Source organism: Meles meles, chromosome 16 (assembly GCF_922984935.1).
Source record: "Meles meles chromosome 16, mMelMel3.1 paternal haplotype, whole genome shotgun sequence".
In the NCBI taxonomy this organism is placed as follows: Eukaryota; Metazoa; Chordata; class Mammalia; order Carnivora; family Mustelidae; genus Meles; species Meles meles.
Window position 1 is genome coordinate 60604283 of NC_060081.1, and position 27829 is coordinate 60632111.

The following is a 27829-nucleotide window of genomic DNA, read 5'->3' on the forward strand; positions in this document are numbered from 1 at the left end:
GCTCGCTTCGGCAGCACATATACTAAATGATTTTTTTTTCTTCTTGATACTAATGGTGGCTTCTACCTAGTGGGTGGGGCTGTGGGGGCTGTTGAAGGGGATTCAATAGGCAGGGGAGGAAGATGGAATTCCCAGCTCAGGTCAAACTGGGTCAAACCCCAGAGGTTTAGTCTCTTTGGAGCCCTGTCCCTGTTCTCAGCTGGTCTGTACTTGAATTAGAGGTTGCAGGTGGATTTGTGACACTGGGAGGGGGTTAAGTGACTTCTTAGGGCCGAGAGAGGAAGGAGCACAGAATGCAAGTGGGACCCTGAATTTGCCTCTAGAGTGCTCAAGCCGGGCTGAGCTGGGGGTCTAGGTGTTGCAGCGTTGGATTCCCTTTTGGCCTCTGCTTTGGGCCATGGCATCATCCAAGGAGCTGTCATCAGTTAGGCTGATGTAAGAGCTGATGGCCTCCCGGAGCCCCTCACTGAGGAGAGGGGACTCCCCTAGGGTGGGTGCTTCAGAGAACAGGAGGGAGCTGTGGAGAGGGAAAGAGAGTTGGGTCAAGGAGCCTCATCTTCCACCCTGCTCTCACCACACGGTTCAGGTTCGCACCACCTGAAAACTCCCAGTGGTTTCCCATTCTCTGTCAGCTAAAACCCCAGCTTGACTTTTCCATTCAGGACTGGTGCTTTCTGTTCTACCCCGTCTTGTCTGACCTTCCATCCTGGCCATCTTTGGCATCTGGGCATGCCTTCTGTCCACTTCCTCTTTCTCCCTCCTGCCAGTCCCCGTACAGTCCTGCTGAGCCTGGCTTGGTCTCTATGAGATCAGTCAGTACTCACCAGCTTGCAGGTGTCCCCGAAGGTGACAGGCTCATTTGGGTTTGTGGGTTCCCAGGTTGGGTCCTTCTATCTCCTTTGTTCTGCCTTCATGTTCCAGGGATCCCCTTACCTGTCCAGCTCTTTCCAATTGAGTGGCGCTCTCTGCACAGTCACAGGTAGAGGTATGGACTTGCCAGGCTGTGGGCCAGCCCTCTGCAGGGCACAGGGTTCCTTGAGGAGGCAGCAGATGTCATCCGCCAACTCTGAGAAAGAAACCCAGACCCTTGACATGGCTGACTCCAGCCCTACTTTCCTCCCTAACAACCCCCACCCTCACCCTGACAGCTTTCCACATTTGGCATGTGGAGGCATGTTCAAAAAAGAATGACGGGGGCCACCTGGCTCGTTCAGTCAATAGAGATTCATGATCTTAGGGTCATGGTTCAGGCCCCAGGTGTAGAGATTACATTTTTTTTTTAAAGTGACAGGACAGGGGCGCCTGGGTGGTTCAGTGGGTTAAGGCCTCTGCCTTTCGCTCAGGTCATGATCCCAGGGTCCTGGGATCGATCCCCGCATCGGGCTCTCTGCTTGGCAGGGAGCCTGCTTCCTCCTCCTCTCTCTCTGCCTGCCTCTCTCCCTACTTGTGATCTCTATCTGTCAAATAAATAAAATCTTTAAAAAAATAAAATAAAAAATAAAAAAAAGTGACAGGACACAAGCCTCAAGCTATTGATCTAGGGGCTGAGATACAATCAGGTCATTCTAGGCTAAGTTTTGAAGATTGAATTGGCTGTGGTTTGGGGTAGGTTGATGGTACTCTGAGAATACCAGTTTCTGGTTAGGAAAGTGCTTTGGGAAGAAGAAAGCTAGAGAACACTTCATCTCTCTGTGTTCTGTCCGTATCTACTGCACAGACCCACCCTCTAGAAAACCCCTGGTCAGTTTTCCCAGGAGTGGCCTTTCCTCTCTGCCCCTTTGACACTGCCATCGTGGCTACATGCTCCAGTCCCTATAACAGGACAAGCACCAGGAAATGCTGAGAATCAACTAAATTGCACAACAGCAACAGCTCTGGGCCTAATTCCTATGGAGAGAACTGTGCCTGCCATTGAGGTCTTGGACTCAGAACCACAGTGTAGGTGAGGCACTGGCCCATGTTCACATGGGATGACTTTATGGCTCTGTCAGGGCATGGGATGAAGACAGAGGTCCTGGCCTACGTTCTTGGCACAGGGATTGGTATGGAGATGGAGAGGTCCCTCTTCTGCCTGTCTGGATATTCTCCAGCAAGTGAAGTGTCCAAGAGTACAACTGTCTGCCCCCCAAACCCCACGTCTCAGTCTAATGGAAGCAGGAAATGGCCATACCAGAATAGTGATCCACTAGGGCCTGGAGCGATGGGAAGGTGAGGCGTGGTGAGATGTACAGCCAGCCATTATCAAGGCGCTGGATCCTGTAGTGTCTGATCCGGTCCCACGATGCAGGGCGGCTAAGGCGGACTGACAGGGAGTAACAACCTGAGGAGGAAAGGGTATGGGGCAGGACTGAGGCCCTGCTAGGACCCACCCCAACCCAAGTTGGGAGAAGAAAGACATGAGATGGCCACCAGGCCCAGACAGAAGGGAAGTAGATAGGGGAAGGATGAAGACATACTCTCTTGGCCATAAGTGCCCACACACTCTTAATCGATAGGACTCTTGTGAGGATGAAATGAGATCATTCACACAGTACGCAGTACAGGGCTAGGCACAGTTTACATGAATGTTAAATGGTGGCTATTATTATAGACTCAAGTGGCCAGAAGTGTTAGAATGTGAAAACTTGTCAGTAGATCAGCAAGGATGTGCCGAAGTTGAGGAACTCTTACCGTGCTGATGTTAAGTACCAGCCACTTTGGAAAGAGTTACCATTAACTAGTTAAACATGAACCTTACAGGGCGCCTAGGTGGCTCAGTGGTTTAAGCTGCTGCCTTTGGCTCAGGTCATGATCTCAGGGTCCTGGGATCGAGTCCCGCATCGGGCTCTCTGCTCGGCAGGGAGCCTGCTTCCCTCTCACTCTCTCTGCCTGCCTCTCTGCCTACTTGTGATCTCTCTCTGTCAAATAAATAAATAAAATCTTTAAAAAAAAAAAAAAAAAAAAACATGAACCTCACAACCAGCAGTTTCATCCCAGCATGTTACCTTAGAAATACAAGAGCAAGAATATTCCAAGTAGCTTTTTTTGGAAAAATCCGAAACTACAAACAGCTTGTATGCCTGCCTTAGAACGGTAATACTGTAGACCAGTATAAGTTAACAACCACTACACACATAAGCATAGAAAAAATCTTTAAAATGTGCAGAAACAGCAAGTCAGAGAAATAGATATTCAACATAACTCTGAAGTTCAAACTGAATTTTAAAAAGCAAGGCCCAAATATCTGATAAACACACTTTGAATAATAAAACAGGCTAAAATTAAAAAGATGGAAAAAGACGTATCATGAAACAATCATAGGAAAGCTGGAGTAGTTACATTAATATCAGGCAAAGTAAGGGGCTCCTGGGTGGCTCAGTCATTAAGCATTTGTTTTCAGCTCAGGTCATGATCCCAAGGTCCTGGGATCAAGCCCACACATCGAATCATTGGGCTCCCTGCTCAGTGGGAAGCCTGCTTCCTCTCCCACTCCCCCTGCTTGTGTTCCCTCTCTCTCTGTGTCTCTGCCAAATAAGCAAAATCTTAAAAAAAATTTTTTTAATCAAAGTAAAATGCAAGACCAAGAGTATTAGTAGAGTAAAGATGGATATATATATATATATATATTTAAAAATCTTGAATTTGGGGGCGCCTGGGTGGCTCAGTGGGTTAAAGCCTCTGCCTTCAGCTCAGCTCATGATCCCAGGGTCCTGGGATCAAGCCCCGCATCAGGCTCTCTGCTCGGCAGGGAGCCTGCTTCCTCCTCTCTGCCTGTCTCTCTGCCTATTTGTGATCTCTGTCTGTCAAATAAATAAAGTCTTTAAAAAAAATAAAATAAAAATAAAAATCTTGAATTTGTATGCACTCAATTGCATACAAATGCAGAGATTCAAAATATATGAAGCAAAACTGACAGAATTAACAGAAGAAATAGATATCCATGATTATAATTAGAAATTTCAACACTCCTCTCTCAGTACTTGATGGGACTAAAAATCATTAGGGATATAGAAGACTTGAACAATACGATCAACCAATTTGACTTCATTAACATAGAACATGGTACCAACAACAGTATACATTTTCTTTTTTTTTTTTTTTGAAAGATTTTTATTTATTTATTTATTTGACAGACAGAGATCACAAGTAGGCAGAGAGGCAGGCGGAGTGGTGGGAAACAGGCTGCCTGCTGAGCAGAGAGCCCGATGTGGGGCTCGATCCCAGAACCCTGGGATCATGACCTGAGCTGAAGGCACAGGCTTTAACCCACTGAGCCACCCAGGCACCCCAGTATACATTTTCTTTTAAGTGCACATGGAATATTCAAGATAGACTATAGATTGGACCACAAACACAGAAATTTGAAAGGATTGAAATCAATAGTTATGTTCTTGGGGTACCTGGGTGGCTCAGTCAGTTAAGTGTCTGACTTTTTTTTTTTTAAAGATTTTATTTTTTTGGCAGAGAGAGACACAGCTAGAGAGGGAACACAAGCAGGGGGAGTGGTAAAGGGAGAAGCAGGCTTCCCGCCAAGCAGGGAGCCTGATGCGGGGCTTGATCCCAGGACCCTGGGAACATGTCCTGAGCTGAAGGCAGACGCTTAATGACTGAGCCACCCAGGTGCCCCAAGTGTCTGACTCTTGATTTCTTTCGGCACAGGTCATGATCTCAGGGTTGTAAGATACAGCCCCGCATCAGGCTCAGCGCCTAGCAGAGTCCACTTCTCTGCCTCTTGCCTTGCCCCTCCCTGCGCGCCGCCTCTCTCTCTAATAAATAAATAAATCTTTTAAAGAAAAAAGTTATGGAGGCACCTGGATGGCTCAGTCAGTTGAGTGCCTTCAGTTCAGGTCATGATCACAGAGTTCTGGGATCAAGCCCCACACTGGGCTCCCTGCTTGGCAGGGAGTCTGCTTCTCCCTCTCCCTCTGCCCCTGCTCCTTCTCTCCCTCAATCTCTCTCTCAAATAAATGAAATCTTAAAAGAAATAGTTATATTATTTGACCACAACAGAATTAATAAATTAATAACAAAATATCTGAAAAATCCCCAAATACTTAGGAATAACCCAGAAATCAAAGAAGAAATCACAAGAAAAATTAGGAAATATATTTGACTTTTTTTTTAAGTAAACTCTACACCCAATATGGGGCTGGAACTCAGTACTCTGAGATCAAGAGCCACATGCTCTAGCAACTGAGCCAGCCAGGCACACTTTTTTTTTTTAAAGATTTATTTATTTTAGGGGCACCTGGGAGGCTTAGTAGTTTAGTGTCTGCCTTTGGCTCAGGTCATGTTCCCAGGGTCCTGGGGTCAACAGGAAGCCTGCTTTCTCCCTCTCCCACTCCGGAGCTCTGCTTGTGTTCCCTCCCTCACTCTGTCTCTGTCAAATAAATAAACAAAATCTTAAAAAAAAAAAAAAAGGTTTATTTATTTTAGAGAGGGAGGCAGGAGGGGCAGAGGGAGAGGAAGAAAGAATGTCAAGCAAACTCCCTGATGAGCATGAAGCACAATGTGGGACTCAATCTCATGACCCTGAGATCATAACCTGAGCTGAAACCAAGAGTCAAATGCTCAACCAACAGCCACCTAGGCAGCCCTGGCCACCCCTTTTATTAACAGTCATTTTTTAAGAAATATATATATTTTCAGGGGCACCTGGATGGCTCAGTCTTTAAGCGTCGGCCTTCGGCTCAGGTTGTGGTCCCAGGGTCCTGGGATCAAGCCTCGCATTGGGTTCCTTGCTCGGCAGGAAGCCTGCTTCTCCCTCTCCCACCACCCCCTGCTTGTGTTCCCCCTCTTGCTGTCTCTCTCTCTGTCAAATAAATAAATAAATAAATATTTTAAAAAGAGTTTATGTAAAATTGGTGTTTTTGTCTTCTTTAAATTTTTTTTTTTAAGATTTTATTTACTTGAGAAAGAGAGCACAAGTGGGGGAGGAGGGGCAGAGGGAGAGGGAGAAGCAGACTCCCTGCTGAGCAGGGAGCCTAGTGTGGGACTTGATCCCAGGACCCTGGGATCATGACCTGAGCCAAAGGCAGACACTTAACCGACTGATTCACCCCGAAACCCCTCATTAAATGTTTGATAGAACTAACTAGCAAAGCAATCTGGACCCAGGGTCTTCTTTGCAGGAAGTTTTAAAATTAGGAACTCTATTTAGGTAATAGATATAGGGCTATTCAAATTTCTATTTTTTATATCAGTTTTGGTCATTTCTATCTTTTAAGGAATTTGTCCATTTCATCCAAGTTGTAGAATTTACTGGAATAAAGTTGCTCATAATATGCCCTTATAATTCATTTAATGTGTGTAGGATCTGTAGTGATGTCCCTATTCATTCCTGATATTGGTAATTTATCGTTTTTTTCTTAATCAGTTTTGTTTAGCCACCCAGGCGTCCCAAGATTTATCATTTTTTTTTTTTAAGTAGCTTTAAATCTCTGTGCCCAACAGGGGGCTTGAATTCATGACCCTGAGATCAAGAGTCACATGCTCTACAAACTGAGCCAGCCAAGCAGCCATGAGGTTTATCAATTTTATCAATATTTTGGGATAACTGACTCTTCTCTGTTGGTTTATTTTTAAGATTTTATTTATTTATTTGACAGAGATTGAAAGATCATAAGCAAGGAGAGCAGAAGGCAGAAGGAGAGAGAAAAGCAGACTTCCTGCAGAGCAGGGAGCCCAACGCAGAGCTCGATCCCAGGACTTGGATCAGGACCAAGCCTTTGGCTTGGTCCAACTGAGCCACCCAGGCGCCCCTATTGTTGTTTTTTTTCATTTACTTTTGCTTTAATCTTTATTTCATCCCTTCCATCTAAATTTATTCTTCTCTTTCTAGCTTTTTTTTTTTTAAAGATTTTATTTATTTGTGACAGAGAGAGATGGTGAGAGAGGGAACACAAGCATGGGGGAGCTGGAGAGGGAGGAACAAGCTCCCCACTGAGCTGGGAGCCTAATACAGGGCTAGATCCCAGGCTGCTGAGATCATGACCCAAGCTGGAGGCAGACACCTAAGGACTAACCCACCCAGGTGGCCCTCTTTCTAGCTTCTTAAGGGAGAAACTTTATTTAGTAAAGTTTCTTTTCTACTTTCTTTCTTTTCTTGAAATGTAAGCATTTAAAGCTACAAATGGGGGCTCCTGGCTGGCTCATTTGGTAGTCCACATAACTCTCAATCGTGAGTTCAAACTCCACATTGGGCATAGAGATTACTTAAAAAAAAAAAAAACAAGTAAAGCTACAAATGTAACTTTGTTGATTTAGCTGAGCTCACACACTTCTGAATTTTCATTTTTTAACTAAAAATATTTTCTAAAGGGACTCCTGGTGTCCCTTTAGACATTCTCTAACACTGGGGACATGCTCAGTAGGGAGCCTGGTTCTCCCTCTCCCTCAGCCGCTCTCCCTGCTTATGCTCTCTCACTCTCTCTCTCTGTCAAATAAATAAAATATATTTTTTAAGATTTTATTTATTTATTTGACAGAGAGAGTACAAACAGGAGGAGCAACAATAAGAGGGAGAGGCAAGCTCCCCACTGAGCAGGGCACCGAACGCAGAGCTCAATCCCAGAACCCTGGGACCATGACCTGAGCAGAAGGCAGATGCTTAATGGACTGAGCCACCCAGGTGCCCCCAAATAAATAAAATCTTAAAAAGAAAAAAGGAACATCAGAAAAAGGCCGGGGGAGGGGCGCACCTGGGTGGCTCAGTGGGTTGAGCCTCTGCCTTCGGCTCGGGTCATGATCTCACGGTCCTGGGATCAAGCCCCGCATCGGGCTCTCTGCTCGGCGGGGAGCCTGCTTCCCTTCCTCTCTCTCTGCCTGCCTCTCTGCCTACTTGTGATCTCTGTCTGTCAAATAAATAAATAAAATCTTTAAAAAAAAAAAGGAACATCAATGTAATTTACAATATAAATAGAATAAAGGAGAAAAAACCATGATCACCTGAAGAAATGTAGAAAAATCATTTGACAAAATTCAATACTCATCCTGATAAAAAAACAACCACCACAAAACTACAAATAGAAGGTGTAATAGTTTCCTATTGCTGCTATAACAAATTACCACAAATTCAGTGTCTCAAAATAACACAAATCTATTATCTTATCATTCTGGAGATCATAAAACTGAAATGGATTTCACTGAACTAAAATCAAGGTGTCAGCAAGCTTGTTTCTTCTGTGAACTCTAGAGGATAATCCATTTTTTGCTTTTCCAGTTTCTAGAAGCCACCTGCATCCCTTAGCTCATGGCCCTTTCTCCATCTTTAAAGCCAACAGCGTAACATTCATGTCAATCTCTTTCAAACTCTGATCTTCCTGCCTCTCTCTTATAAAGACCCTTGTGATTTCATTGGGCTCATCTGAATAATCCATGACAATCCCCCCATCTCCGAATCCTCAACTTAGTCACATCTACAAACTCCCTTTTGCAACAAAAGGTAATATATTCACCAGTTCCAGAGATTAGGACCTAGACATCTTGGGGTTGGGGGGCTATTATTCTGCCTACCACAGAAGACTACTTTCAACCTGACATAGAGTATCTATGAAACATCTATAGTTAATATCTAATATAGTTAATATTAGTTAATATACTAATACAGTTAATATACTATATTATTATAGTTAATAATATCATACTTAATAAGAAAGACTGAATTTTTTCCTCCTAATGTTGGGAACAAAGAACAAGAACATTCTCACCACTTTATTCATTGTACTAGAGGTCCTAGTCAGTACAATAAGGCAAGAAAAAGAGATTAAAGGCATATAGGTTGGAAAATAAGCAAATCGCATTTACAGATAATGTGATTATAGATGTAGAAAATCCTAAGTAATCTCTAAAAACCTACTAGGATTGGGGCACCTGGGTGGCTCAGTGGGTTAAAGCCTCTGCTTTCGGCTCAGGTCATGATCCCAGGGTCCTGGGATCGAGTCCCACATCTGGCTCTCTGCTCAGCAGGAGGCCTGCTTCTCTTCCTCTCCCTCTCTGCCTGCCTCTCTGCCTACTTGTGATCTCTGTCTGTCAAATAAATAAATAAAATCTTTAAAAAAAATAAAAATAAATAAAAACCTACTAGGATTAATAAGTGAATTTAGCAAGGCTACAGTATATAAAATCAATATACATTGGGAAGTTTGGAGTAGGATTCTTGCTTCCTTTTCCTTGTTCTCTCCCTGACTCTGATGGCCCCTTGACTTTTGTGCCTTTAAAAAGAATCTCTACTTAGGTGCCTGGGTAGCTCAGACAGTAGTAAAGTATATGAGTTTTGATCTCAGGGTTGTGAGTTTGACCCCCACATTAGGTGTAGAGATTACTTAAAATCTTAATTAAAACAAAAAAGTCTCTTCTGGAGCTGAGCTGTGGCTCTGAAATAGCTCTGTGGTTGGGAAAGAGCTAATTTATCTGAAAATAAGCCCTGAAGGCCAACCACCCCAGCTGAACTAAGTGACTAAGTCCCCATATCCCCTGCGTGGTTCTGCAGCCACCCCATGCTGCTCACTGTCTTCACGGTTGCTAAAACTGGGAAGGGTACCTACATTGAGTATCTAGCTGGTAGGCTCAGGGATAACAAGCTCCATGAACCCCATGTGGGGTTGACAACCCCACTGTGGAGACAGGTCACTTACCAATGCCATCTGTGACCAGCCTTGGGCTGGTATCCCGAGTTCTTCTCACTGCATGCTCCATCCAGTCCCAAATACCTACGCTCTCTCCCAGGGCCAGGACATCACTTTAACTCAGACTCCCTGGGTTCAAATCCCACACACAGCCACATGCTAGAACAGCCCTGTTGCCCCATGCTTACTAGCTGTGTCTCCAGGCACATTATTTGACTTCTCGGATCTGTTTCTTCATCTGTAAAGGGAGATAACAATTCTCACCATGTCACCAGATCAGCACAAGGATTCAAGTGGTGAAGCAAGGGAAAGCATCTAGGAACGTCTGGCCTATAGCAAGCACCCAATAACCTGTATCAGGCCTATGGTCCTTTGCTCACACTGTTCCTTTCGTAGGGAAGACCCTTCCGCCTGAGTAACCACCAGTCTTCCCTTCACAGCTCAGTTCTGCTCAACCTTCTTCTAGAAGACCTTCCCTGCAGGGGGAGAAGGTCCAGCTCTAAGCTTGCCCAGGCAGCAGTGCTTCTGTGGCACCAAGAATCCTGCTCTGCCATCGCCTGTCCCTCAGCCCTTCCCCTCACCCCAGAACACACATAACCAACCGTGAGCCTCCTGAAGGATGGTTCTGATGTATCCTTCCTCCATCTGCCCATCTCAGGAAACAGCAGCGCTGTGCATCTATTACTCAGCTCTAATCCTGGAGTTAGGCTCACTGCTTCCCTTCTCTCCCACCTCACATACCGCCCGACAGCAAAGCCTACTGGCTATATTCAGAACATATCCAGAATCTGACCACTCTCACACGGCAGAGCCTGCAACAACGTCCCAAGTGGCTTCCTGTTTCCTCCTCATCACCCCATCCCCAAATCCTCTCTTTGAAGCAGTGGAGGGATCAGTTCATGTCACTCCCCTACTGAGAACCAAAGTCCCCACCCCAACCTGACTCCCAACGACCTTGGATTGCTGACTCCCAGCACACCGGTCCCTGCTGAGGCTCACTGTCCCTGCTGAGGCATCGACCATAGGCCTTTGTACACTTGCACACGTCCCGTGACCCTGCTCCTCTCAGGCGGCTTTCTTGTTTCCATGTGGCACTTACCATGACCAGACACGTCCTTATTTATGTGTTCGCTGTCCATTTTGCCAGTTGGTTTGTGGGCAAGGATTTTGCTTTTTATATCGTTGAATCCCCACTGCTTACAACAATAGTAGGCAGAGTCACCACACAAGAGCCATTTGTTGAATGAATGAATGAATGAATGAATGAATGAATATCTGGAATAAATGCCGGACAGAGCTGTGATTACAAGCAGTTTGGAGGAGTGTTTTACTATTTGCACACCTCCCCCTGTCTGTGAACACGTGGTATTGGGGAAAAGTCTTCCCCAGCTCTTCATCCTCTCCCCTCCCCTATTGTCTCTTCATGCACTCATTCACGCATTCATTTATTCAGTATACATCTCTTGAGCACTGGCTACATGCCCTGCACAAGGCCCGTCAAGTAATTGGATCTTCGTACTCTGGGAAGGAAGTGCTGTCCTGCACTACTTCCCACAGCTGGAATTTTCCTTTACGGTCCCCATTTCAAATATTTAGTTCTTGTGCTCTTAGACCACACACCCTAGTTTTTCGTTTTTGTTTTTTCTTTTAAGAACTAAGTTTACAGTAGCTACAAAAGTGGTCTGAGAGCAAAGGGTGGCAAATAGCCTGGGGAAATAACATTGAAATGGGTCACGAAGGGTGAGTGTGAGTTCAGGTGGAAGAATGGAGGATAGGTCTTTCCAAGATTGAGGGAGGAGTGTGTGTAAGGATGCGGCAGTGGAAAGAAGAAGGTGGTTTATTCACAGAAGGTTCTGGTGGGCAGTGAGCCAGAAGAGAGGCTGTGGGAAGGAATGGTAGGAGCTATGGCTGGGTACAGGGGCTGGATGGAGACCCACTGGGGAAAAGTCATGGAAGGTACAACGTCCTGGATTCCAGAAAGCTCCAGCTCCATAGCTTATGTCACATCTTGGCCTGTAGGGACCTCTGGGGTCAGGCACCATGTTTTCCCTGGTGTTCTAATGATGATATCATGAGGTGGGGTGGGGTCCACAGTGGTATAAAGGATTGGATTGGAAGCTGTGTGTGGGAGATGGGCCTAGCAGGACCCTCCTGACCTTCCTCTGCTAAGGCCTCTGAGAAGCTGATAGCCTCAGCGATGCTGCCCCTCGGACCTTCCACTGTCTGCAGCCTGAGGACAAGAGCCATGACTTAGCAGGCCTGACTCAGAAGAAATGCTCAACAAATGCTTCCAAGATGACAGAATGGACAGAAGTGAACAGAAGCATGGCTTGATCATCAGTCTTCCTTAAAGCGCCCACCAAAGAACAGAGACGCAGTAGGACAGCAGGGAGGTGAGGGGGTAATGCTGTGGGGACTTGGCCTTGCTGCTGACCTTTGGAGCAATCCTACGACCTCCACAAAGTCGTCAGTGTCCCTTCACAGACCTAGGTTTGGGGCCTGATACAGGCTCTGCCAGAGCAGGTATGCCAGAGGGACCCCAGGGAAGATAGGAGGTCTTCCTCTACCTGGAAACTCTGAGTAGGGTTCTTGGGAACTCACAGGCCCCAGGCCTTCCTCCTCAGTCTACACACAGACTCAAATTCCCCAGCAGAATTCCCTTCCCAGAGGTATATTTGGACATCGGTGAAAGGTGATTCTAATAGCATTCACTCAATCACTAGCTAATTAGTATTACATATAACAAGGTGCATTATGTAACTGTAAAAAAAAACATCTCTTACTACTTAATTCTGGTTTCCCTAGAATGGAACTGTGTTTTCAAACATAAAAGAACATAAGAACCATCCAGAGACCTTGTGAAGGAAGCAGATTTCTGACCTCTGAGCCCAGTAAATAGTCAGATTTGAAAGGGACCCAAGAGTCTTACCCTGACAATTCTGAGTTTGAGAACTAGTGTTCTGTGATGTTACCCAGGTCCCATAGAGCTGCAGTGCCAAACATTTTTTTTTTTTAATGTAGGTTCCACAACCAGCACGGAGTCCAACACTAGTCTTGAACTCATGACACTGAGATCAAGACCTGAGCTGAGATCAAGAGTCAGATGCACCCAGGCGCCACCAAACTTTTTTTGGCTACAAACCACGGTATGAAATTTTACACTGCGACCTAGGACACACTTAAAATTACCTAAGTCAGGTGCATCTGGCTGATTCAGTCAGTTAAGTGCCCCACTCTTGATTTTGGCTCAGGTCATGATCTCAGCGTCCTGGATCAAGACCTGCGTTGGGCTCTGTGCTGAGTGGGAAGTCTGAGGATTCTCTATCTCCCTCTGCCCCTCCCCACTCTGGTATGCACTCTCACTTGCTCTCTAAAATAAATAAATAATCTTTAAAAATAATTAGGGGCACCTGGGTGGCTCAGTCGGTTAAGCATCTGACTCTTGGTTTCTGTTCAGGTCATGATCTCAAGGTTGTGAGATTGAACCGATTGTCGTGCTTTGCTTGAGATTCTTTCCCTCCCCCTCTGCACCTCCCTTTCTCATGCTCTTTCTCTAAAATACAGAAAATCTTAAAAAAAAAAAACCTCATTTTTAAAATAAATACAGTCTTTTAAAAATTACCTAAAACAAAAATAGGATGAAACAATATTCTTCCCAATCCCAGTGATACACCTGGAATGTTCTGCACTTTAAACGCTCCCTGGTCCAGATCCACTAAATGAAGGGGTCGCAACCCTGGCTGCATATCAGAATCACAAAGGGAACTTTTATATCTTCTAGGGCCAAGCTCACAGCCCTGACCAATTAAATCAGAAACTCAGGGGTGCCTGGGTGGCTCAGTCAGTTAAGCATCTGACTCTATTTTTTTTTTTAAGATTTTATTTATTCATTTGACAGAGAGAGTACGAGCAGGGGAAGAGGTAGGGAGAGGGAGAAGCAGGCTCCCCGCTGAACAAGGAGCATGATGCAGGACTGAATCCCAGGACCCCGGGACCATGACCTGAGCCAAAGGCAGATGCCTAACCGAATGAGCCACCCAGGCGGCCCAAGCATCTGACTCTTGGTCATGGCTCAGGTCTTGATCTTGATCTGGGTTGTGAATTAGAGCCCCATGAGGGTTGTGGGTTCAAGCCCCAGAAACTCTGGGAGTTGGGTGCAGACATTAGTAATTTATAAAGCTCCCCAGATGATTCCAACTTGAAGCCAAGGTCTAGATGGGCATTTTTTTTTTTAAAGTAATCTCTGTCCAACATGGTGCTCAAGCTCACAACCACGAAATCAGGAGTCACATGCTCTACCAACTGAGCCAGTCGGGTAGCCCCAGATCAGTGGTTCTTTTTCTTTAATTATATTATTATTTTAATTTATTTATTTGAGAGGAAGAAAGAGCAGGGAGAGGGGCAGGGGGGAGGGAGAGAGAGACTCTCAAGCTGACTCTGAGCTGAGCACAGAGCTGGACATTGGGTCAATCTTACCACCCTGAGATCATGACCTGAGCCAAAATGGAGAGTCAGACACTTAACTGACAGCCACCATCTGGTACCCCCAGATCAGTGGTTCTTAAAGTGTGGTCCCCACAGCAGCAGCAGCATAACCTGCAAACTTGTTTGAAACGTAAATTCTCAGGTCCTGCCCAAGACCCACCAAATAAGAAATCTGGGTGTTTGGCCAGTTCTTTGTTTTAAGCCCTGTGGGTGATTCTGATGGCCACCTGGATTTGAGACCCACTGCTCTATAACCACTGAACTAAACTGATGCAGGTTTTATTTTAACCTGTAGCTTGACAAATACTGTCCTAAAAGAAGACTCAGATGAGAGATTAGAAATTAGTACTAGGGAAACTATTTCCTTTTCTGCAGAACTGACAAATCTCTTCCTTTTGTGATAATGAGAGCTGCATTCTGATCTACCTTCTTTTGGGGCTGGCCATGGGGAAGCTCAGAGTCAAATCTAACTTTAATCCCAGCAATCATGTGTATGTTTATGGATCTTTAATTTTTTTTTAAAGATTTTACTTATTTGTGGGGTGTTGTATGGCTCAGTCATTAAGCATCTGCCTTCATCTCAGGTCATGATCACAGGGTCCTGGGATGGAGCCCCACATTGGGCTCCCTGCCCGGCAGGAAGCCTGCTTCTCCCTCTCCCCCTCCTCCTGCTTGTGTTCTCTCTCTTGCTGTGTCTCTGTCAAATAAATACATAAAATCTTTAAAAAAATAAAAAAGCTTTTACTTATTTCTTTGACAGAGAGAGAATGCACATGCACGTGTGTGAGCACAAGCAGGTGGAGGGGCAGAGGAAGAGGGAGAAACAGACTCACAGCTGATCAGGGAGCCCAGTGCTGGGCTTTGGGATCATGACCTGAGCTGAAGGCAGATGCTTAATCAACTGAGCCACCCATGTGTCCCTGTTTATGGATCTTTAAAGATCATTTGCTGCTTTTTCCTTTATTTCCCAGCCAGTTCCTCTTATACATGCGCCTTCTTAGGAAGGGGTAGCAAGGGGGCGCCTGGGTGGCTCAGTGGGTTAAAGCCTCTGCCTTCGGCTCAGGTCATGATCCCAGGGTCCTGGGATCGAGCCCCGCATCGGGCTTTCTGCTTGGCAGGGAGCCTGCTTCCGTTCCTCTTTCTCTGCCTGCCTCTCTGCCTACTTCTGATCTCTGTCTGTCAAGTAAATAAATAAAATCTTAAAAAAAAAAAAAAAAAGATTAAAAAAAAAAAAAGGAAGGGGTAGCAGGTTCTGGTCACTATGTGGTTGTGGCTGAACCAGACCAAAGAAGCGGGGGGTATGGGACAGTTGAGCACAGAGCACTTCCTGTGGGCTTCTCAAGCTCCCTGGGGCCTGGTTTGCAGCACCCCTGCCCCAATCAGCTCCACTGCTGCGGTTTCCTGTTTGTAGCCTGCACTCAGGCCAGTCGCCAGCCCCAGCCAGCCTTTGGGTGTAGGGGGGATGGTAATGCTGTCTGTAAAGCAGCAGGAGAGGCTGGGGAGAGGTCAACCCAGTGAGCTTCTGAAAGAAGAGGAGGAGAGGCAAAGATGTGCTGGAGGGGGCCCTGGGAGGGAGACCGAGAGCAAAGGACCCTGACAACCCATCATGGTTGGTTCAATTAGGGCAAGCACAGAAGACCTGTCCTCATTCCTGAGTATCTCCCCGCTAGTCTACCACTGAGTTTGCAATTCCACCATTATTGTGATATGTGGGCCTTTCTTGGGTATCTGAAGTGAGAAGGACCTCAGCTGGGTTTGAATCCCAGCTTCATTGCTGCAAATCATTTCTCCTCCCTAAGCGTCAGTTTCCTCATCTGTAAAATGGGGACAGTGGAACTACAATCCTCACAGGGTTGTTTGAAGACAGTTAAAGGGCCCACCATAAAAATCAGCATCACCACTTAGGTAACGTCCTTCTCTGCCCTACCGTAAGGGTCTCAGGGCAGCGGCTCAGAGGGAGGCAGGGGCATCAGAAACAGACTCTAGGGGCTCCTGAGTAGCTCAGTGGGTTAAGCCTCTGCCTTTGGCTCAGGTCATGATCCCAGGGTCCCGGGATTGAGCCCCACATCGGGCTCTCTGCTCAGCGGGGAGCCTGCTTCCTCCTCTCTCTCTGCCTGTCTCTCTGACTACTTGTAATCTCTCTCTCTCTGTCTCTCTCTCTGCACCAAATAAAAAAATAAATAAAATATTAAAAAAAAAAGAAACAGACTCTATTAGCTTTGTGTTGGTATTTTTTGTTTCTTTGTTTGTGAAAGTCCTGTACCCGAAGTGGGAGAAGGCACATAGGAATGTGCAATGTGGGGCGCCTGGGTGGCTCAGTGGGTTAAATCCTCTGCCTTCAGCTCAGGTCATGATCCCGGAGTCCTGGGATCGAGCCCCACATTGGGCTCTCTGCTCCCTGGGGAGCCTGCTTCCTCCTCTCTCTCTCTGCCTGCCTCTCTGTCTACTTGTGATCTCTGTCTGTCAAATAAAACAAATAAATAAATAAAATCTTTAAAGAAAAAAAAAAGGAATGTGCAATGTGACATGTCCCTACCCCTCTTCAGGCCTTTGTTTCCCCATCTTACCTATCTATACAGTAGAAAGATCAAGAGCTGACTTTGAGTTTTCTGGCTGGTGACCCAGGGAGGGCACAGAGACCTCGTGAACTTGACAACTTTTTGCCAAGTTGTGTTTTGGGGACGGAGGAATCATTGCTGGTCAGGGCAGGGAAATCCTGTGACTATATTCCATTACAAGACCCAGTTGCTAAAGTGTAGGCTGATCTTGGATCCCCATGGTGGACCATTCACACCCACTTTTAGAAATGGGCTTTCATGGCAGCAACATGGTGGTCAACTAAACTGCCTGACTCCAAGACTAGGTACTCCAGCCCTTCACATCTGACCTCCTACCTATAACGCCAAGCTACCTCTTGGCATTCAAGGACAAGCCAGGACTGAGCTTACCCACCTCTCCTGGTCTGGCTCTCCCGGATGAGGAAGGCACCTCCAGAGTTTCCAGGCAGCAACAGCAGTTCCTCAGCTTTCTCCCGGCTCAGGCCCTCATAAAGCCACCTGCAGGAGGGACAGAGAGAGGTCAGCTTTGGCGTGGGTGGGCCAAGACTCCACTCAAACCCCTCCTCCCCCTCTGGGCCTCAGAATTCCACTTGTACTTTGATCTCTAAGGGCCCCCCAGCTTTGTCTTGGTCCTGGCTCCAGAGGCTGCAGAGGACAACCTCATGGGGTCAGCCCTGGCCTTTTCTGCCTGGAGACCTCATTCCCAAGTGGCCAGGAAGCCGGGAGAAGATGGGATGATCGCAGACTCCTATCACTGCCCAGCTCCTCTACTACCCCTATGCTAGCCAACTCTCCTTTCCAAGAATTGCCTATGTGTATGTGTTTAATTTTAGTAAATATTTTCTTTGAACATTTTAAAATTTAACTTTGCAGCCAGAAGGCATGCGGGTGAACATGTATTCATTCATTACCAATGAAATGTAACTCCCACTGGAGTTTATTTGTGGGTAGAAATGTTGGAACTAGAATGTTCAAGACATTCTAGAGTCTTGGAAAAAATCATCAACATATCGATCACCATATGTGCCTCCCAAAGCACAGACCTTCGTGACCTACTCCTCAGGGCCTCTTTTCCTCCTGGATTATTGAGTCCTCTTGCCCTCTATTTTCTTTTGTCCTTTCACTTAATCCTTCACCTATATGTCCATGAAGGACTTTACTGTAATGGAAAGTTCAGGGTGGTTTTGCAGGAATTTTTTGCTTACTAGTCCAACAGCCTTCTAATGTCCCCAGAGTCATGTCCTGTAGTCCCCAGGAAAACCTACAGAAGCCAACTCTATGGAAATGGCTGTCTCCCTGTCCTTCTGTGATATTCCACAGTCAAAGCTAGAGTCAGGGTTGAGTCCATTCCAAGGAGATAAACCAGAGAAGCTGTGACCCACTTGGTGCCAGCAGCAAACTTAGCCTAGTTTTATAGTAAATAAAACAAGTCATTCATAGGACTTATAAACACGGAGGAAGTAGACGGAGTGGCAGGGGAAGGGGACTTCTGGAGGTGGCCAGTGTCTCCTTGGCTGCAACTTTAGTGCTGCACTGAGGATGCAAAATCTCTGACCAGTGGGGCCAGGCCAGCAGGAAACACACGGGTGCCAATGACCTCCACGTGAGCGGATTCTGCGAGGTGTCCACATGTCTTGGGGGCCCTGCGCTACTTTCATCAGAGCCAGACATCTGGAAAGCCTCAGAAAAGGAAGGCCAGCCAGTGCCAAAGCAGTCCTTTCTCTCAGAACAGAAGAGCGGCCATCCCAGCACATACAGAGGTCCTGCCTGACTCTGTGTTATGCGGGTCGATCCTACTAAAAGGCAGTTCCCTTCCTTTCTCTCTTGTGGCATAGAATTTGCTCTGAAGTTGGTTTCTCTTGTCACTCACTGGTGGCGAGCGATGGTATCCCCTATGTCCTGCCCAATGTGAGGCCCCTCTTAGAAAGGCAGACTTGCCAAGATACGGGGCGCCACCCCTCCATTTTCTCGCCTCAGGACATTTAGGACACATATGCAGAAGCTCCCTTTCAGCACTCTCCCCCGCTGAACTCCCAGTCACCCTCCAAAGCCCAGAGGACATCTCTATGGGGCCTTCCTGAGCCCCCTCCTCTGGGGTCCCGAGTCTCGCAGGCTTTTCTTGAGTTCGCTCTTCTTGAGGGCAGGGCCCGGGTCTGATTCTTCCATCCCCAGTTTTGCTCAGCGCAGGACTGGCCATAAAGAACCACACTTGTGGGAAGAGAAAGTAGGAAGTTCCGCTAAGGCAGGGCATGGGGTGTGAACTCACCCGTGGGAGATTTTGGCCACGTGACTGTTGGGAATGCTGTATTCTGTGCCTGAAGCGTCTGATACCACCGTCCACCAGTCTCCATCTCTGGAGAGAGAAAAGAGAGGGGAACTGCTCATTTAGGATTCCTGAGGACCTGCCAGGCTGGCTCCTGCAGCTGGCCGTCTGTCCCACCTATGTCTCCCAGGTTTCCTTGCACGGGCCAGTGCTGCTACCCCCGGGGCAGGAAACAGCACGATTCCGGGCCCCCTGCAAGGCCCTGCCCACCATCCACGTCTCCCCCCTACAGGTGTGTCAGGCTTCCTAGATCCCACCATTAGGGCCAAGTGTGAGCTCAGTGCCAAAGGCCATGCTCTTTTCTCCTGGAGGGAGGGGCCCCATCTCCCATGAGAGCATCTTCAGGTCAGGGGAAGGAAGCAGAGCACCCCACCCTTCCCCCGCTGTAACAGGACTTACTCAGAGATGATGGTCAATGGATCCCCCAGGCTCAGTGACAGCTCCGTGTGCTCGCCTACCGGGAAGGTGCCCAGGGCCACAGCTGTGGCCCTGCTTCTCTCTGGATGGAGGGACAGAGGTGGTCATTCTCTTGACCAGTCCCCTCTCCATGTGAAGTCTACTGGAGTCTGGGCTTCCCACCATCAACCAACCCCACCATGAACACCCGGGGGAGCATTTCTGCTGGGATCCCAGGAGGACTACCCTGGTATTTGAAGATTTTCCAGTGGTCTCTGAAGAGCCCTACAGATGCCCATACATCTTTTGGGGTCACTCAAGGAAAGGGTTGGTGTGGCAAGAGGAGTGGGACTCCTGGCTACAATTGCTTTTTATATGGAGATGTTCAAGAAGGCCTTGATAAAAGGATTCTGCTGCTCAGCAAACTTAAAAACTATAGCTCTAAGCAGGTATCAGCACAGATCTCGGGGCTCAATTTCTAGAAGGTGGTTTCTGGAAGTTCTAATGATGTGAGCACTGAATAGACTAACATTTAGGGCTGAGGTCCAGGGTAGGCATGGGAGGAAGAGGGTTGCTAGAAGGGCCAGTGAAATCACAGATGTGGACAGGCTTTGTAACTCTAGAGTGCCATGCATGTGGGTAGCATGTCTCTCCCATGGCGTTTGTCCAGAATGACCAGTGAAGGTCCGTGCTGCCCCAAGAAGAGGTGGGGTGCCAGGGGCCCACTTTGCCAGGCCTGGCCCAGAGTAGACACCCAAGGGGTATGTGCAGCCCAGTCAAGTGTCCTGGCCTCATGCCTGCCATCCTTTACTGAGCAGCTGCTATGTCAGGGTCTGACTGGGTACATCACTCCAGCCCTCTCAAGCTCCTGAGGTAGTCCTTTCTGGTCACCACATCACACAGCGAGGCAACTGAGGTGGGACAGGGCACTGTGCCAGGATCGGCTCTTATGCCATTCCCTATTCTTCTGCCCATGGGGCACCGTTGGGGTGAGTGACCATTGTGGCTACTCATGGGCCCAGGTTGGGGGTACTTGGCACCTCTCTGAAAAAGACCCAGACTCCCTGGGATGCTGACATTCAGAGAGGGATTCACAGAGCTAGAGGATGCCAAGGTTTCCCCCTACACCACACCATCACGCCAGGACTGGTCCCAAGGACATGGCGGCCAAGAGGACAATTTTGAGGTTGGATGGTAGGTGGCAAGTGGCTCCCTCAGCACAGGATGCTCATGCCCTCCTCTACCTCAGGGATCAGCCCGCCTCGTCTAACTAGACGTCCTGATGCCTGTCCAGGCCTTCTCATCCTGAAAAACCCAGCCTCCACAGGCTGCTGAGATTCACTTCTTCCACATCCCTCCCTCTCCTTCCTTTTTATTCCATTTCAGTAGGGGTCTCTGAGACAAAGGGAAAAGAGAGACACACTTGTCAGCACATCAATGCATCAAGCTATGAAAAGCAGTCAGGGTCAGCACAAAAGTTTATGTTTATCTCATAGATGCTCTTGAAGGAGCCAAGGCCTCAGAGGGCTCTGTGATACCCTCTAGACAGATGCCCCAGGAGATAGGGGAAGGAGAACAGATGGACAGACAAGGACTGAGGGGATGGGGGGGCATCAGTGGGGCAGACTGGGAGCTGGACACTGTGTGGTATAAGGGCCTGTACTCCAGGTGGACATGGGAAGAATGAGACTGTGATCCTGGAAAGGGACTGGTTCCTATGTGTCCTCCCAGACACATGTGCAGATCTACGTGGTGACTCTGGACTAGAGCTTCTCAGAGCTGTGAGCTGCACAGGGCCATCCCACAGGGCCAGGAAATGCCTGATCCCTGCATAATGATGCAAGCAAGTCTTGTGGAGAGCCTCCTTCAAGAACGGTGAAGCCAAGTGGCCTGGAAGGACCCAACCCCTTCTTCTCCTGGAAGCCCTGGCATTGTGCCCATGTTGCCCCTGGGCTGCATATGCTGTCCCTGATGGACCCATCTGCCTGGCTGACTCGCCTTCATCTTTCACACTCTGGATAAAATGTCCCTTCCTTGGTGAAGCCTTCCTGATGAGTCTCTCAGTACACACTCTTAATCAGAGTCCCTTAAAATGCACTGTCACCAAAATTGAACACAATTGTAATGGATTATGGGTTTAGAGCCTGTCTTTGGGGCTTGACTGTCCCTGAAGTCAGGGACTGTGCCTATCTTGTCCATTGCTATATCCCCTGGTCCTGGCACAAGGCCCAGTATGGGGTAGAGACTTGGTAGATTCTAGATGGATGCAAGGCTGATGGATGAATGATTCATGGGAGGGGCTGCCCCAAATCTGTGTCCTCACTGGGCTCAGGGGTTGACAGACCAAGAGAGAGGCCCTTCCCTACCCCCTGGAAACCCTGTCAGAGAAGAAAACGCAGCTCCCCTCACGTCTCACTGGCAGGGAAAGCCCCCAGAGCACCTGCTGGGGGTCAGCCCCCTCAGCAGCCTGGCCATGACTCAAAGCAACTTTGGGGCCATGGCCTGTGCTAGACTCAGAGGAAATGAGGGGGAGGTCTGTGTGGTTTCCAGGTCTCTTCCTGTAGGGCCTGGTGGGCCCCAGGCTCCCTGCAGACTGAGAGACTAAAAGGAGGCACCTGCCTCCCCACCAGGAGAAGGACAGCACCCAGGGTGTGAATGTCTGTGGGAGGCTGGCATTAGAGAGAGGAATATCTTAGGGCAGGGCTGAGGAGGGGGAGGAGGCCCCAGCCATTACAGGGAAGTTTCCAGACTGGGGATAGTTTCTGCCCAAACACAGACATGCAGATATCTGGCTCTACAGTCTCCTGGTTCTGCTTAAGTGTGTGTCCATGCCCTTCCTCCTAAAAGTGCTGCTTGGTTTAGTGATTTGTGATCTGTGATGGTTGATTTTGTGTGTCAACATGGCTAGCCCACAGTACCCAGATACTACTAGGTCAAACTGCAGCCTAGAAGTCTAGATGTTGCTGTTAAGATGTTTTTAAGATGAGATAACAATTTAAGCCAGTGGACTTTGAATAAGGCAATTATCCTCCATAATGTGGATGGGTCTCATCCAGTCAGTGGAAGGTGGAAGATCTTTTTTTTTTTATATAAAGATTTTACTTGACAAATAAGTAAAGACAGAGATTATAAGTAGGCAGAGAGGCAGGCAGAGAGAGAGGGGGAAGCAGGCTCCCTGCTGAGGCGCCCTAAGTCAGTGGAAGATCTTAACAGAAAAAGAGTGAGGTCTGCCAAGGAAGAGGGAATTCCAGACTTGACTCTGGAATTCTGTAGCATTAACTTCCTTGGGCCTCTGGCCTGCCAGCCTGCCCAGCAGATTTTAGCCTTGCTAGCTCCCACAGTTGCATGAACCAATTTCTTAAAATAAATTTTATGTCTGCACACACACACACACCCACACCCACGTACACATACCCTACTGGTTCTCTTTTGCTGGAGAACTGTGAATACATCATCAAAACCCCAAATCAGGATGTGATTTGAGAAAGGATTTGTGGGTAATTTGGGGCAACAAGAAACAAATTGGGCCTATAGTTTCGATATCAAAATTATAGAATTCGGGGCACCTGGGTGGCTCCGTGGGTTAAAGCCTCTGCCTTCGGCTCAGGTCATGATCTCAGGGTCCTGGGATTGAGCCCCACATCGGGCTCTCTGCTCAGCAGGGAGCCCGCTTCCCCCCCACCCCCACCTGCCTCTCTGCCTACTTGTGATCTCTGTCAAATAAATAAGTAAAATCTTTAAAAAAAATTATAGAATTTCTAGGATATTTTGATTGTCCATTGTCTTAAAAACTGGCATTTTTAGTTAGCACTATCTTGAAAACCACAGCCGTAGGCTCAGCTTAGGCATTATAGGTCCTGATTTTTTCCAACTACCATAGTTCTAATTTTGCTTCCAGCATTTCACAGGATAAGAAGGGACACTGTGGGGGCGCCTGGGTGTCTCAGTGGGTTAAGCCTTTGCCTTCGGCTCGGGTCATGCTCTTAGGGTCCTGAGATTGAGCTCCACATCAGGCTCTCTGCTCAGCAGGGAGCCTGCTTTGCTTCCTCTTCTCTCTCTGCCTGCCTCTGCCTACTTGTGATTTCTGTCAAATTAAAACAAAACAAAACAAAACAAAACAAAACCACTGTGGAGTCACAGTATCCTGTAGAATTTTCTGTGATAAAGGAAATGTTCTCTAACTGTGCTGTCCAATAGGTAGCCACTGGCCACATATGGCTACTGAGCACTTGAAATGCAGCTGGTGTGACTGAGTAGCTACATATTTAACTTAATTTCATTTTAATGAATTTTACTTTGAATTTAAATGGCCACAGACAGCCAGAGGCTATTATAACAGCGTACCTTTGGAGAGCTATGAACTGGGGTTGGTCTTGGAGTTGCCAACTCAATTTCTTAATAAACTGACTGAGGAGGAGGGAAACCCTCCTGGTTAGCACCTGTCACTCTCCCACATTTTCTAGTTTATCTGGTTGTTCAGCATTCTGACTGCTGAAATGTAAGCTCCCCCAGAGCAGGAACCCTGCTTGTATGGTTCACAGGGAAGGTCCTGGTATACAGCAGGTGCTCATTGACATTGGAAGCCGTGCAGGAGTGGCTGGTCAGGAAGGCTCACAGAGGCAGCAATGACTGGGGCCGTGCAGCCTTACGGTGTCTGGGAAGCCTACCTGCTTGCATGGGCACAGGGCCCGGTTCTTGGACAGAGGGGCTTGAGCTGGGGCTTGGCAGGGTTTTCCCTCTGCTGGGTTGACCTCCCATCGTTCCTCAGCAGAACACTCGGAAATACATGGCCAAGAGAAATCTGAAAGAGATGCTGCAATGGACACAGAGGCCCTGGTCCCCAGACACCCTCTCCCTCCCCAGCTCGGTCCTGCTGACAATAACAAATGATCTCCCTCCCGGCAGGACCAGGCTCCAGCCCCTCCACCAGACTCTGAATAATCTCTTCTCCGCAGCTGGACCCTGTTTCCTCTGGTGGGCCCACTTTTCCATACTCCAGCCCTGCTCTGTTCTCTGTTTCTGGGCCTTTACCTGTGTGGGACCCTAGCCACTGGCTGGACTGCTCTTTCCCCTGGGGGCCTGTCTAGATCCCACCCTTCTCTGGGAAGATTTCTCTGAATCCCCCAGCCATCATTCCTATGACCTACTCAGAACCATTTCCTGGCCTGGGATCACACTGGCAGGGGACAATGAGAGGACCCATGACAAAGGTTAGAGGTAGGCAAGGGGGATCTGAGGCGGCTTGGGAACTGATACCACAACAAGCTAAGGTGACACTGAGCACACAGTTATTGGTGTCACAGGGCAAAATAAGATGATTGGGGAGCTGTACGCCACAGGGATGACTTGCAAGTCTTTGGAGGGATTGGCTGTCGAGCCATTTCCCTGCTCTTTGCCTCCATTTCTTCGTCTGAAAAAATGGGGATACCAATACGCAATATTTGGGTCCAAAAGATAAGGCATGCGAGAAGCTTGGTCAGGGCACACTTTTTATTATGCTCTGAATGTCGCTTCACCAGAGGCCGCTCCTGGGAGCTTTCCTCATTTTTCTCTTTCTCAGCTCCCTGTTGCATTCCTTCCCAAGTTTGGTTTTGTTTTTAGATTTTATTTTTAAGTAATGTTGACACCCGACATGGAGCTCAAACGCACAACCCTGAGATCCAGAATCACATGCTCTACTGACTGAGCCGGCCAGGAGCCCCCCTTCCCAAGTTTTAATTATTGATTTATTAGAGTGTTTACTTGTTTAATTTGCCATTATTCCACAGCTCAATGGGGATAAAGACCTCTTTTTGCTTGCCTATTTCCTCAACAATTCATAAGGCACCTGGCCCATAAAAGACATTCAACACACTAACTAAATGGACAGTGATTAGTCACTCTTTGGACAGGTGTCTTATCCTTAGAATACTTTTAATTTCCAGAGTAATGCTAATTTTTCCAAACATTTTATCAAAGTGTTTCAGGAAGTGTTTTCATTCTTTTCATCCTTTCATTCTGTCATCCTTTTCATGGAGACGAGGAATAGTTATCCCAGCTTGGTTCCCTGGAGGAGCTCATAGAATGGCAGCGACACAGCAGGCTCTGGCCTTGCCTTTGAACCCCTCACCATGCCTGGATTAGGATGGGTTTCTGTCATTATCATGGAGTTCTGTACTCATGGGGATGAAGTTCCTTAATAGAAAACAGGCCCATCTTTAGGAAATGGCTCCTGGCAGCCACTTCCTGCTCAGACTTTGGGATCCTGGGGCCTCAGTAGGACGAGACGGTACTGCTGCTTCCTGAGGAGGTCTCTAATGCCCTCACTGCTAGGGCGCCCCTTTACATCAGGTTTTCAACATTCCTGCTGCTCCCCAGCCTTTCCTTTCCCCTTGGGTATCAGATACAAGCTCTATGCTTAACTGTGCAGACACGAGCCCAGAAAACCTCGGGGAGAGATCTCTCCTGGGTAGCACGAGTGATTAATTCAGACCAACCAGGCTCCAGTTGTGTGACCTCACGCAAAGCATGTAGCCTCTGTCTTGTCTTTGAATCGGGATATTACCAACTCCACTGAGTTGTGGGGAGAAGTTGGGGAGCTGACAGAGAGTGGGTGCTCAGTAATGGTTAGTTTCCTTTCCCCTCCTTCAGCAAGACAGTCACCACAATCACCAACCGCACTAAACCCAGAGACTTCTTCCTACAGCGGATGGAGCTGGGGGATGGACCCAAGAGAGGTAAAATAACACTCAGGCTAGAAACATCTCCTTCCCTGAGCTCTGCCAGCTCCCTTCACCTGGCCTGGTCAGGGCCAGGCAGCTTCCTGGAGGTGAAATAAAGACCATGGGGTACACGTGCCCAGGAGGTGGTGTTGGTCAAAACTGTAGAAATAATCTAATCATTAACTGCACAAGCATTTGAACAATTTACTGTGTGCCAAGCATTTTCTTGGGGGCCCGGGCCAGTGGGTAGAAGGAAAGGGTAGAGAGGTCGCTGAGACCAGCACACTGCCTGCTGTTTTTTGATCTTTTCACTTAATCCTTTGAGAGGCTGGCAGCTTTGAAACCCATTCACATACAGTGATCAGGGCTCAGAGAGGGCACCCTCGTGCTCACTCTCACACAGCTGCTTAGTGCAGAGCTGGGTCTACAAATCCACGTTTTTTGTGTTTTTGTGCTTCTGAAGATATTTCTCAGTGTTGGGGTTTAAGTGATGAATTTGGATTGAGCTAAAGGGATACCTGTCTCTCTCTCAACTGAGAAACATCACCCTTTGGCAAGAACTGTAGACTCTATATCCGAAAACGTCTTCAGAGATTAGAATTCAGACTTCTTTCATTCACTGATGTTGGGAGGCTGTAGCCGAGAGGGGGCCCCGAAATCATACAAGCACATTGATGACGGAGATGGGACCAGAAGACAAGCTGGAGGTCATAATGTAATTCTCGGGGTGGTGGTGGGGGGCAGTCAAAGTCAGAAGGAATGCTGGAGCCTGGGTGTCTTCAGGGATCCTCAAAACTACCTCCCTTACATTGTCAACAGAACAACTTACTTTCCTGGAACTTTTCCCCCCACTGTAAAGCCCACTCCCAGCCTCTAAGGGAACTAGCATTCCTCACAGTCCCGGTCCTGGGGCCATCAGAAAACAAAAGCAAACTACTTACTTGATTTCCTGTCATCAAAGCTTGGGGCGGGGGCTCAGCTTAGATGCGTGCTTTGGTTGGAGGGTCCTTCGGCACATCTGCCAAAGTCCTTAGTCCTAGGACACCCAGAATCCTCTCAGCCTGGGAGACTCTTCAGGGAGATGCTCTTGGTAACCCTTTGGGTAGCTCTACATCTGCTGTGGTCAGCAGTTTGTAGACCTGGGATGAGACAGGAGACTGGTGCTCCTTAGGGACCCCCCAACACTGGACAGCCCTCCCAAGCACAGCCAGGCCAGGGAAGAAGGCCCAGGGCTCTTTCAGCTTTGTCATAGCGTCCTCGGGGCTCCCAGCTCACACCTGCAGGCTCTGTGGTTCTCATTACCACCCATTTCCTCTGACGGCATCAGACGGCATCACAGACCATCAAGACGCCACCTTCCCCAAGTTCCTGTTTCTAAAGGAGAAGCAGCTGCCTTGTCATGATCCCAGAGGGAGAGGTTTTTCTCTGGTTTTGTGGCTTGGTCCTGCCTGAGAAACACAGAACTGAGGTAAATGAGGAGTCTCCCATGCTTACCTGACCATTATAATCATCTGAAGTTCTTGTCAGTATCAGATTCTTGGGCTCCTCCTCCATCTTCTGAATCCAAGCCACCAAAGGAAAGCCTAGGAATCTGAATTTTATATTCTCTAAGACAGGCCCTCAACTGGCTTTGAGGGAAGCACTGCCTTGGAGTGATGTGTCCTAATCTCTAATGTATACAGGTATCCCTTGGGGATCTTGTTAAGTTAAACAGCAGATTCTAGTTCGGTTGGTCTAGGGGGTGGGATTGAAGGCTCTGCA

At 47.8% G+C, this 27829-nt stretch overlaps 1 protein-coding gene across 1 annotated transcript; it reads right to left on the reverse strand.

Annotated features, from left to right (window-relative positions):
- Positions 1–31: 31 nt before the first annotated feature.
- SLA2 (Src like adaptor 2) lies at positions 32–27322 on the reverse strand. Its single transcript, XM_045980389.1, has 8 exons — positions 27010–27322; positions 24035–24168; positions 19371–19470; positions 18915–19001; positions 17043–17146; positions 2171–2320; positions 934–1066; positions 32–517 (listed from the first exon to the last, which is right to left on the reverse strand). The coding sequence occupies exons 2-8, from the start codon at positions 24123–24125 to the stop codon at positions 352–354; spliced, it is 831 nt and encodes a 276-aa protein (XP_045836345.1). The 5' UTR covers positions 24126–24168; positions 27010–27322; the 3' UTR covers positions 32–351.
- Between the last annotated feature and the right edge of the window lie 507 nt (positions 27323–27829).

Excerpts from the sequence above, each read along its gene's own strand:
- SLA2 (XM_045980389.1), bottom strand. The coding sequence starts at position 24,125 with ATGGGAGGTCAACCCAGCAGAGGGAAAACCCTGCCAAGCCCCAGCTCA. Across the intron at positions 19,471-24,034 it reads CCCTGTGCCCATGCAAGCAG|AGAGAAGCAGGGCCACAGCT; the intron begins GTAGGCTTCCCA and ends CCCTCCATCCAG. Across the intron at positions 1,067-2,170 it reads CCTAGTGGATCACTATTCTG|AGTTGGCGGATGACATCTGC; the intron begins GTATGGCCATTT and ends TTTCTTTCTCAG.